This window comes from Pteropus vampyrus, unplaced genomic scaffold (assembly GCF_000151845.1).
Source record: "Pteropus vampyrus isolate Shadow unplaced genomic scaffold, Pvam_2.0 Scaffold326, whole genome shotgun sequence".
In the NCBI taxonomy this organism is placed as follows: Eukaryota; Metazoa; Chordata; class Mammalia; order Chiroptera; family Pteropodidae; genus Pteropus; species Pteropus vampyrus.
Genome location: NW_011889107.1, coordinates 654345 through 666045, shown reverse-complemented (window position 1 = coordinate 666045; position 11701 = coordinate 654345). Strand labels below are relative to the sequence as shown.

Below are 11701 nucleotides of genomic sequence, written 5' to 3'. Positions count from 1 at the left end.
AAGGAAGCCTACAGAATGAAAGAAGATTCTCACTGGGATTACTAACAAATCAGTTACCCATATCATGAAGGGAAAACAGTCTTTAAGTCGTACCCTACATTCATTCCCTATGGCCAAAAACCACGAGGAACCTATAGATCAAAGCCTGGGAAATGCCAGCAGGCTTTCTCACTACATACCCACCCCTTTCACACTATAAATCCTTACTTTCACACTGTACACCCATACCATCAAAGGAAAATAGGTAAACAAAGTCTTTAAACTGTAATTCATAGACACTAAATGATATATAAACTAAATTTTCCAAGCACTCGGGGTCCTTCTCATTGTGTTTTCTCTCTCTCTGTTCCTCTCAGCTCTCTCACTCTGTCTCTGAGAGAAGACCACCCTCTGTCTGTGGAGCGTTACCCCTTCTCCAATAAACTTTCCTTTGTCTCTAACTCTGGTGTGTGCTTGAATTCTTTCCTGTGCTCCGTCAAGAACCCTCCCTCTCTTGGTACAGGACTTGAATCTCCACTTGGGAAATGCGCCCTGTCCTTCATCAGCAACACTGTAGTGGTCAGTGGCCAGATCCTGAGACACCATGAATATTCTAGAGCTCAGGGCAGATCTTGTAACCCTCTGTGACTCCTGTGCTCTCACATGTGGCTTAGCGACTTGGGTGACCCCAAGAGATGTGAAAGAAAAGCAGAGGTTCCACCTCCCCCATCAGTGGTCTGGAGCTTAAAGTCTGTCAGTGTCTGTTTGTGGTAGTTGGTAGCTTAGCAGAGAGAGTAGGGACTTTGCACTTAGCATACAAAACCCTGAACTTTCGGGGTCAGGACAGGCATCCTCAAAGCTGGATGATGAGTAGACTGAGAGACGAAGGAATAAATGAAAGCAACACCAGAAGTACTCTGGAATCTGGTTTATTAACTAAGGGTTGGAGTAGGTCTTGGGAAGCACCCGGCAGCTGGGATGGTGTCAAAGGATGGGCCTTCCCAGGTGTCTCTGGCCTCAATCCACCATTCAGGGGGCAGGGCAGATTGTGCTGCCAGGAGTGGGAGCATCCTGCAGGAGAGGGGCAGAAGGCAGCGAGCCTCTGCTGTCCTAGCATCCAGCACAGGCAGCGTAGGCACAGATCTCACAGACGCTCGGGTCATCAGCAATGGCCCCTGGACAGGAGAGATGGGGGCCTGTGAGAGCCAGCTTCCCTCCCTAAAGCCCCCGCCCTTCCATGGGCCACCCAGTCCCTGGGAGAAACCTAGGCCTATCCTCTCCACCAGCTGGGCTTTCCACCCCAAACCAGGATAAAGATACTGCTCAAGCCAGCCAATCAGAGGACATTCTACCTAGAAAAGAGCTACAGCTAAGACTGGATGAACCAGGAGAAGTGCTACCAATGCATCAATCAGAGCGAGGACCTTCCTAAAGTAAGCCTCACCACTTACCATTGAGAATTACAGCAGAGGGCTTCATATGACCCACCAATCAGAGCAAAGCCACTTAGTCTCACCAATCAGATCAGAGTCCCACTTCTGAATCCCACCAATCAGGGCATTCCCAAACCCCCCCATCAGAGAGAAGGCAACCCACTCAGCCTCTGGAGGATCTCCTGGGCATTGGGCTTCTTGCAGAGAGGCTTGAGTTCTTCAGGAAACTTTGGATGGCTGCAGAGGGTGGAATCCACGGGTCCATCAAGTTGCCTGCGGTTCCGAATCCTGGGCTCCTGGAGATTCTTGAGCTTTTTCACTGACTCCAAAGGAAAAGAGAACTCTCCATCCTGAGAGAGACATGTCCAGAGCATGAGCCTGGCTGCAGCCTGCTGGCTGACCATTTCCCCCCGGGGCTGGCCCCTCTCCAGCCCCAATGGCTCAAGCAGTAATTGTGGCAAATAGGAAACAGATGCTCCACTTGAGGCACTATGAGGTGGTTAGAGCTCGGGACTTAGAGCTGGACACTGGGCTTGAATCCTGATTTTGCCCTGTGACCACGGACAGGTCGTTAAACTCTGGGAGCTTTAGTTTCTACATGTTATACAAGGAATGGAGAATATGGATGTGATGTGTCAGGGACACAATAGGTGCGTGATATGTGGGAGCCATTGTGCTGATTTTTAAGGAGAGGCACAGAACTAGGACCAGGACCCACCCAGACATCTTGGTTCCACGTGGCCATGCCTGGGCTGTCTACGCCCCTGCCTGACAGTGGTGCCGGCTGATTACTCAGCCCCCAGCTCCAGGCTGTGGTCTGGTTAATGTTTGAGAAGCAATAAAAAGCCTCCCAGAGCCTGGCTGTGACAGAAAGTGGGGCCCCCGCTGGGTGCCAGGCTGTCCTGTCACTGGCATCCACACCAGTGGGCGCGTTGTTCCGTTGGGACCTCCAGGATGCCCTCATGAGTGCTGCGCCCCCAGCTAGTGCTCTGGCTGAGCACAGAACTGAGGAGTAAAGTCTAGAGTTGAATCTAGCTCCTTCGTTTCCCGGCCGTGTGCCGTGGCTGTTGTAGAACTTCTCTGAGGCTCAATTTTCCTCCTCTGAGAAATGAAACCAATAATCCTTTCTTCCTAGGGTGATTGGGGCTGCAGCGAGGTACTAGAGGTAGCTAGAACTCGTTAAATTGGCTAATCATCTGCCTTTCCCAAATGGCTTTTTATTTTCTGCTTATCTGGTGTCCTTTCTTCTCTAAGTTCTAAGGGAAATGTGTATGTCAGGACTGAGAAGGGGTCCCTGAGGAAGAGCCAAGCCTTTGACACACATCTCCACTCCAGCCCCCAAAGAGGAGGTCCTCTACCGGGGCATAGGCCTCTGGCACTAGAGGCAGAGAGCCAACTGGACCAGGATAGGGACAGGACTTACCTGCACGGTGACCCCGCCTACCAGAGCTGCCCAGGCCCCAAGGAGGCACAGTGTGGCTAGCAGGAAGGTGTTCATGGCAGCAGTGCCCAAGAGAGAGGAGTGGCTGGTTCTGGATGCCAAAGGGAAACAGTGGGAATTTTGAAGAAGGCAGGGTTACTGAGTAACCCAGGAGGCCTGTCAACATTTCATCTGCTCACTGTCAATTCAGGCCTTATCAGATAAGGCTCCAGATAGCCCCTGCAGATAAGAGATCAGTCCCCTCCCTGCGCACCTACTTTTGACCTACAGCCAGCTAGATCCCGCATTTCACCAACCATACACACTGACAACTGTTCTGGGCCAGGCCTTGCACTGAGGCAGGGCTGCAGACCAAGCCCAGCCCTTGAGGAGGGGGCCCAGACTGTGACCACGCAGGCTGATTAGGGGAATGGGCAGGAGTGGGGTAGGGAATGAAGGGGCCACCTCACCCTGCCCAGGATCAGAGCAGTTCAGGAAAATGTCTCAAAGGAGAACCAGTGGACATTTTCATAGAGAAGGAGTTGGGGGTAGAGGCCATTTTTTGTAGAAGATGCTACATTTGGGATAGTCAGCAGGTGAGATGGGCCTGGAATATTAAGAGAAATATGAGTAATTCAGCCTAGGGGGAGGAGAAGGTTAGGAGGGGCTTCAACTGATGAGAGATGAGGCTACAGACAAAGGCAGGTACTAGGTGTGGCCACTCTGATTTTGTGGGAGGACTCGGCCCTGCCATCCCACAGGTCTGGGTTCAAGTTCTATCTATTGCCCAATTTCAATATGTGTGAACTTGGACAAATTGTTTCCCCTCTCTAAGCCTCAGTGTCCATTGTGTTTTGAGGACCAATAATAATACCTGCCTTGCAGAGTTATTCTGAGGATTAAATGAGATTATAAAAATGCTTAGCTCAATGCCTGACACACAGAGCACTCAGTAAAAGGTCATTCGGTTATTATTTTTATCAATAGCAGCATCAGCTTCTGACCTCCATTGGCATCTCTAGTGACCTGCCTGTCTGAGACACAACCTGTCTTCATCCTGTGCTGATCCGGTTGTCCTGCCTGTCCTTCAGCCTCAGATGGTCCTCAAACGAGCTCTTCCCCATCCCTCCTAATTCCTCTGCCCCTGCTCCCCTGGCTTCCTCCTCCTCTGGCCTGCTGTTTCTGCCTGCCAACCATGCACGCCCCATGTGCGCTTTCCTCTTTTGCTCTGCCTCTCCCAACTAGCCCTGACTCATCTCCCCAACCCTGGCCTGTCCTGCCAGGCTCACCTCCCCAATCCAACCTGAGCAAGCTTCCTACCTTTGAACGTGCTTTTCCATCTGCCTGGAAGGCTTTTCCTTCCTTGTCACTAGGTAAACTCCTACTTCTACTTTAAGGCCCAGCTAAATAACCTTTCTTAGTCCCCATAGAACCAGGTACACTCCCCTACCAGGGATTTGGTTGGGTGGGATTGCTTGGCGTGCGTCTCTGCCCCTCTAAGCTCTGACCCCCATGAGGACCGTGCCCTGGCACAGTGTGTGCTTATTGTGTTCTGTTGTAAGCAGGGCCCCTAGGACAGAGACAAAGGGAAGTCCTTGGAGCTCCATAGGTCTAACCTACAAATAAACCTGGCTGGAAGCCAGGTGAGCTCCAAGGAAGGGGTCGGGGGTGGAAATCCCCGGGTGGGGAAAGTCAATATTGAAGGAATTGCAGGGAGTAGAGCCTAACAAGGAGGGAACTACAAAGGGGTCCGGCCCCAGGGAGGGGCGGGGAACATTCGTTCTATCTGCCTTTCCAGGCCACCCTCAGAGCTAGATAGAACTTCCCCCATTTCTGGGGTGTGTGTGTGTTTGTGCACACTGAGGTGTGTGTATGTATGCTCAGGTGTGCATGTGCATGCTGAGAGGTGTGTGTGTGTGTGTGTGCTGAGGTGTGTATATGTACACTCAGGTATGCCTATGTATGCTGAGAGGTGTGTGTGTGCATGTGTGTGTGCACGCACGCTGAGGTGTGTGTATGTACATGCCGAGAGGTGTGTGTGTCTGTGCGCACTGAGGTGTGTGTATGTACACTCAGGTGTGCATGTGCATGCTGAGAGGTGTGTGTTTATGTGTTTACACTGAGGTCTACACATCCAGTCCAGCCATGTGGTGGCCTCTGCTAGCTGAGAGCTGGATGGGAGTGAGCACCAGGGAGGGTTAGGGATGGGGTAGGGAACATTAGGGTTATGGATGGAGTTTGGGTTGAAAATGAGGCTCAAGATACACATAAGGGTGAAATTTATTTCCACTGGGATGAAGGTGAACACCAGGCACAGATCAGGAGTGTAGCCGACGGTGGTGCTAGGGCTGGGATTGAGGCCGGGTGAAGTTGAGCAGGGTTAGGGCAAAATCTGGGTTAAGATCAGCCTTAGGTTACATGTTGGAATTGGGGTCACATTAGAGAAGATGATGTAGCAGTTAGTGATAGAAGTTCAAGTTAGGATTCAAGTTGAGGTTTGGGTCAGGGTTAGAACAGAGCTGAGGTTGGGGATAGGGCAAGTGTTAGGGTTAGGTTTGGAAATGGGGGTGCAGTTCAGATTAGGTTGCTGTGGGGTTATAATTGACATGGAGACTGGTTGAGGTTAGTTAGGGTTCCTTGGTAAGGCTGAGGTCGAGCTGAGTCTGCAGACAAAGCTGGAGCTATGGTTGGCTTAGCTGTATGATGGGGGTTGGATTTGAGACTAAGCGTGGGGCTCACACTGGACTGGGATTTAGTTTTGCATTAAAAGTGGGGTTTGGATGGGGCCACTGTGGGCTGAAGGAGCCTTATTTCTGGCTGGCTTGGTTTTTCAATCTTTCCCCTCTAAGGTGCAGTGGGGTTGGGGGTACAGGCAGGGGGCCTTTGGATGTTTAAGCCTCTTTCTCCCTGAGCACCCTGGCCAGCACTTACCAGGTAGAAGGCAGGGGTGAAGCAGGTGGGAGGCTGCAGGAGTGAGATAGCTCTGCACTGTGAGAAAGAGGAAATATCTCCTAGGCCTCAGCCCTTTGGACCCCACCCCACCCAACCCTACTTCTGATGTCCACCCTGGGAAATGAAAACAACCCTTCTTCCCTTGCCCCCCACGCCCACCCTCAATTTCTTGCCTGGCCCAGCCTGGGCCCAGGTGTGAATTCAGGCCTCCTCCCTCTCTTCTGGCTCATAGCTGCCAGGCACTGGATCTTTGGGTCTTCCTAGTACCCTGGTTTCCCGGCCCCTAAGGACATACCTGAGTCCTAAGATGTTGATCCCCAGCACTCCTACACATGTCGTCATTCCTTATGGGTAGCAGGTGGGTCTGGGATTGTTTAGATTTCCCATATCCAAGGCCACCTCTTCCAGCAAACTTACTCCTCTGTAGCCTTCCAGGCTATGCCGCTCCTACTACCTGCTTCCCCACTTGAAAACCCATCATGGTTGCCTAAAACCTTCAGAAGGAACCTGGGTTTGAGGTCCTTCATGATCAGGCTCCTGCTCACCCTTTAACCAGGACCCCCAAGAGTAGACCAGGAAGAAGGGGCCCAGACCTGGGGTGCTGTCAGTGAGAATGCTCCAACTTTAGAGCCAGGCAGCCCCGGGTTAGAGTTTAGCTCCATCAGTGAACAGCTGTGTGACCTTTCCAAGCCTTGGTTTCTGCATGTGAAAAATGGAGACAATAACAACTACACCATGGATTTCGGATTGTTCTGAAAACTTTTCTCACTGACACCAGCCTCAGTTAGCCTGGGTTAAGACCGTCTTCACCCACTCCGGGCTCCTCCAGCCTTCGACACTCTCCCATGATAAAACTTACCAACTATCTGTCTTGCCCACTCCCCTGCAAGCTCCTGAAAGCAGAGATGTCTTGCTCCGTCGTGGCCCCGGGACTCACACAAGGCCTGGCACTTAGAGGGTGCTGCTGAGCCCTCAAAGGATCAGGGAGCTTATGGTATTTCTAATGATCGTAACATTATAACAATAGCGGTGAATGGTTACCAAGCACTAGTTTTACAGATGTGGAAACCCAGACCCAGCCCTATAGTCCAGCTACCCCTTGCTCCACTCCCAGCAGCTGCTAAGGTGCTCTCTGGCCTTGGTGCAGAGGATGATGATGCTATGCTTTGTGGCCCCGAGGTTGTTTAACTCTTGGGTTTGGGGGATTTCAACATGCTTCCAGTATGGTCGTTCACATTGGGTCCACTAAGACCCAGTCCTCCCAGGCCTGGCTCTGCTTCCCAGCAGGCCAGAGGTCTCAGCTGACTCCAGTAGGAAAGGCTTGGAACAGAGCCCAGGTAGGAGTCTGGGGGCTCCCATACCGATCTGTGTGATCTTGATATGGCACACATTTCACAGCCTCCGCATTCTGCTTGTAAACACATCCTGGAGGCTGTAACAATCTCTTGTTCCTCGGAGGGCCCAGAAATGCCTAAGGAAGACATTGTAATGTATGTGAACCTCCAAACTGCTCTGGGAACATGTAAGAAATAACTGTAGAACTTCATTTTATAGATAGGTAAGCTGAAGCTCAGAGGCCCAGAAAGAGGTTAAGAAACCATGACTTGGGTGACTCTATAGTGTAGTGGTTAGCATGTCTGCTTTACACACAGGAGGTCCTGGGTTCGTGCCCCAGGTGGAGCCAAGGACCACACCCCGGGGGTGCCAGGCCCCGGGTGCACAGCCCGAGCTTGTGGGGGGAGATGCCCCGCCTTCAGAGATCCAGTTCCTAAAAAAGAAGGGAAACGGCAACATCCATAGGTCAGGGGTGGAAGTGAGGGGGGGAATTAAAGAGGGGAAAAAATAAAATAAAATAAACCACTTTAAAAAAAATAATAATAAATTAAAAAAGAAAAAAAAAACATGACTTGCCCAAGGGCACAAACAGAGGTGTTATGTACAGTTGTATTGGGGGCACACTGCACAAAGGCACCCAGATGACAGAGAGGGTAAGTGTGGACACAAGCATGGGACCCCCTTTACCTAGAGGAAGGCAGAACTTTTTCAGACCCCTTACCAAGTGAACTTGGTGGCAGCTGCGGTCACAAAGCTGTAAATTCCAGAGAAGAAGCCAGTTCTCACAAATGCCAAAGAAAAGCTCCTTCATAAGATGGGCATCATTGACCTACCTCACGAGATCGGTCCATACCTCCTGCAGTGTCTTCTTTCACCTGAGTGGACCCAGACTCCCACTTTTAGGGAAGGGGAAGGAGAGAGGAGCAACCAGTGAGTCAGATCTCGTGAGGTAGGTCAATGATGCCCATCTTATGGAGGAATAAAGTGAGGTTATGGGAAGAGAGTGCCTGGCAGCCCACAGAAAGTGGATGTCTGCTATTTGAAGCTTACTGGCTTGAGCCCAAGGCCAGGCTTGGGTGCAGGGCTCCTTCACCTCCCCCAGGCCCTGGGATGGGTAGGCTCTTTCCCTTGATGCTCTGGGGGGCAGCTGGGGAGTGGACAGAGGGTGTGTCTGGTTATTTGCTCAGCAGTGTCATCTCACATCACTGTGGCCTGCCTGGATGAGGCGAAGGGAGAGCTCCATTCACCATCTGCTCCCCACACAGCAGCTGCTTCTTCATCCCCCACTCCAGCCTGTTCTGGGTGCTGGCAAAGGAGACAACCTTCCACACTCGAGGGCTGTCAGGGAGGGAGAGAGACGCAGCTGGAGCTCCCACTATGTGCCCCAGAGCCCATAGACTAGAGGGAGGAGGATAGAATGAGGGCGCAGATTCCATCAGGCTCTGTGGGGAGCATACTGGAAGCCATGAGACCAGGTCCCCCTGGAGTCAGGTTTGAGAATGCTTGACAGACAAGGTGGAGGTGGCGTTTGAACTGGGCCTCAATCAATGGGAAGATTTGGACCCATAGAGACGAGGTCTGTAGGGTAGAGGCCTGGCTGCAGGAAGTACAGAGGGGAAAGGAGAGATGAGGCTAAAGCGGAGAGTGTGTCGAGAGGTGCTGTGGGTAAGCTGACCAGGAAGGAGGCTTTAAATACCAGGCGAAGATGTTTGCCCTTGACTTGGTGACAGCAGGAAGCCGTGGGAGGTTTCAGAGCAGGAAAGACCATGAGAAGGATTTTGATTCAGAAAGGCCACCATGGTACTTGGTGCCGAGAGCTGACTGTGTGGATACGGCTGCTGCACTAGTCCAGGAGAGAAGGAGTGTGTTCTGCCCCTGGCAGTGCTCTGGGAGGGCAGGGGATGATGGGAAAGATGGTGTGCAGGAGATTCCACTGGTCTTGGCAACATGGCAACAGATGGCACATAGAAGAATGGAGAAGGAGGGGAGCAGACAGGAAAAGCAAGAGCAGTCCGTGGGAGCTAATATGTACCAGGGCCCATGCTGGCTGCTTTCTGACTGCTGACCATCTATGTCATGGATGGGTCTCATCAGCACTTTGAAGTAAGGCATTTCATCCCCATTTTGCAGATGAGGAAACTGAGGACCAGAGAGGGCAATGTCTTGCTCAGATGAAGTTCTTGGTTCTTCTGAAACCAGAGTCTGTGTTCTTTCCATTGCCTCATGTATTTTTCTGGCCCTTGGGGCCTGCAGGGCACATGTTCACCTATAGGCGGCAGCTCGCAAGGGACCAGCTGCTTTGAGTAGGCAGAGTGTGGGCTGCCTGAGGGCAGGAGTCAGTGTAGATAGATCAGGGACCCAGCTCAAAGAACAGCAGCAGTGACAGGAGGCAAGACCAGGATGTGATGGGAAAGGGGAAGAATTCGTTTGTATGGGACTCATAGGGCCTAACCCTGACAGTGCCCGGAAACCCAGCTCCATCCCAGCAAGTGTCTCCTAAGACATGGGCCCTTGGGAAGCCAGAATGGCTAAGAAGGCACAAAAGGGAGGAGGGAACCAGAGCTGGAGTGAGGAGCCATCTCCTTCCCTTCCAGCAGCATGCTTTCTCCCCTACCTGTAGATTATTAGCACACCCAGATACACGAAGGCACACAGCTGCAATCACACAGGTTACACAATCACTCATCCAGCCACAACACATGCTTAGACAAGCACATAGTCACACAAGCACACACATTCAAAGACTCACTCACATATAGTCTCACACATACACCAGGCTCATGGGCACAATCAGTTACACAACCACCTGCAGTTACCCTGACTTACCATCAGCCAGGTACAGAGCTTACGAACACATAGACACACCACAGAGTCACACAGCTTGTGCACTCACACACTCGCACACGGAACCAGAGGACTGTTCCCAGGAAGGCCTCTGCCTGTGAACGTCACTCAGGCATGGGAAGGGCGGGAAGCGTCCTCAGACATCTTTATTGCCATTGTCTGGGAGAGGAAGTTGCCTTTCTGACCTTTAGGGGGCTGTGTTGTGAGGGGTGTCATTTACCCACAGTGACGTCAGCTCAGGCCCTCCCTGGGGTAAGGTGGGATGGGGTGTGGTGACTGGCACTGGGGGAGTTCAAGGCCAAGCGGGGAGTGTTGTGGAAGAGGCAATATGCCTTAGCGGGAAGAGCAGAACTCGGATAGGCAGATCTGGGTTCCCGTCCACTCGCGTCTCTCACTGGCTGTGACCTTGGGCAAATGACTTCACCTCTCTGAGTAGCAATGTCCAGCAGTAAAAAAGAGATAATGACACCAACCTCGCGGGACAGTTGGGAGTGCTCAGAGAATGGCTGTCAAGTGCCGGGCAGAGGGCCGGGCAAATGGTGGCAATAATCATAATGTTTGTGATAACTACATGAATCTGTGCCTGAGTGCATGAGAATATCAAGGCCTGCTTAGGCTCAGAGGCAGGGCTGGGAGGGCAAGGGTGGACTCAACAGTGGCACTGGCCAGCCCTCGCCACACCTACTTAAACGATGCCAGTCCCAGCATCAACTGGTCCCAGAAAATCAGTGCCTCAGGAGACTCAGAGTTTGGGGTTGATAGTGGGGTGACTTTCCCCACCCTAATCTTGGAGTAGAGGGGGCAATGAGCATCAAGAGGCCTGGGCTGAGGCAGCAGGCTCAGAGACAGCTCCGAAGTGGGCCCTGCTAGTATTCATTGCTGAGAACTAGAGGGGCTCCTTGGCTTTCTCCAGCAAGCTCTGGTTTAGAAGACAATTCTAAGGGGTGGCCACTGGGTCCCTGTCTTTAGGAGCACCTCGTTCTGGGGGCTGCGGAGAAAGGGAGCATAGCCCAATGATGAAACCTTCCAAGAGAGGAAAGGCAGACATTCGACAGTCCTCTGCCCTCTGGTGGCCCCCACTGCTCACTGCAGCCTCACTGCTTTGGTCTAAGGCCCTCACTCTAGGCCAAACAGAGCCCAGGAACTGACAGCACAGCATGGTGCAAAGGGCAGGCATTTGGGCTGGAAGGCCAAGGTTTGAAATAATGGCTCTGCTGCTGCTATTATTATTATTACTTCTACCACTTACAAGCTGGATGACCCCGGGGAAGTGACTTTGTGGCTCAGATTCATTTGCAAAATGAGGTTGATAATAGTGGTGTCTACCGCACACTTGAAGAGTAAATATAATCATTTACACCAAGTGCTTGGAATAAGTAAATTAAGTAACAAGTAATAAATGGTAGCTATCGTATTCTTTATTTCTGGGGTCAGTGTGACTTAGGGAGTCGGAAACGCCCTGACCTGAGGTTGAACTGAATTCTGGCTCTGGTGCAGCCATTTACCAAGTTTGTGCTTCGCACATTGACAAGTCACGTATCATATGGAGACGTGAGAGGTAAGTTCAAAATCACTCTTGAAAAACACTGGAGATAAACACACCATGTCCCAAAGCCCAACATAGCCAGTTCTTCTAATTCTTGGTTATAGTGTGTCTTTACGCAGCTGGCTTGCATCCGAGGGTAATGTCGTGCAGAAAATATGCATCTTTATCCACTGGAATTATACTCAACAGTGA

The 11701-nt window shown here is 51.6% G+C and overlaps 1 protein-coding gene across 1 annotated transcript; it reads right to left on the bottom strand.

Annotated features, from left to right (window-relative positions):
• Positions 1–892: 892 nt before the first annotated feature.
• Positions 893–2952, bottom strand: GUCA2A (guanylate cyclase activator 2A). Its single transcript, XM_011377934.2, has 3 exons — positions 2836–2952; positions 1576–1762; positions 893–1154 (listed from the first exon to the last, which is right to left on the bottom strand). Exons 1-3 carry the CDS (start codon positions 2908–2910, stop codon positions 1090–1092), a joined length of 327 nt encoding a protein of 108 aa, XP_011376236.1. The 5' UTR covers positions 2911–2952; the 3' UTR covers positions 893–1089.
• Positions 2953–11701: the final 8749 nt, after the last annotated feature.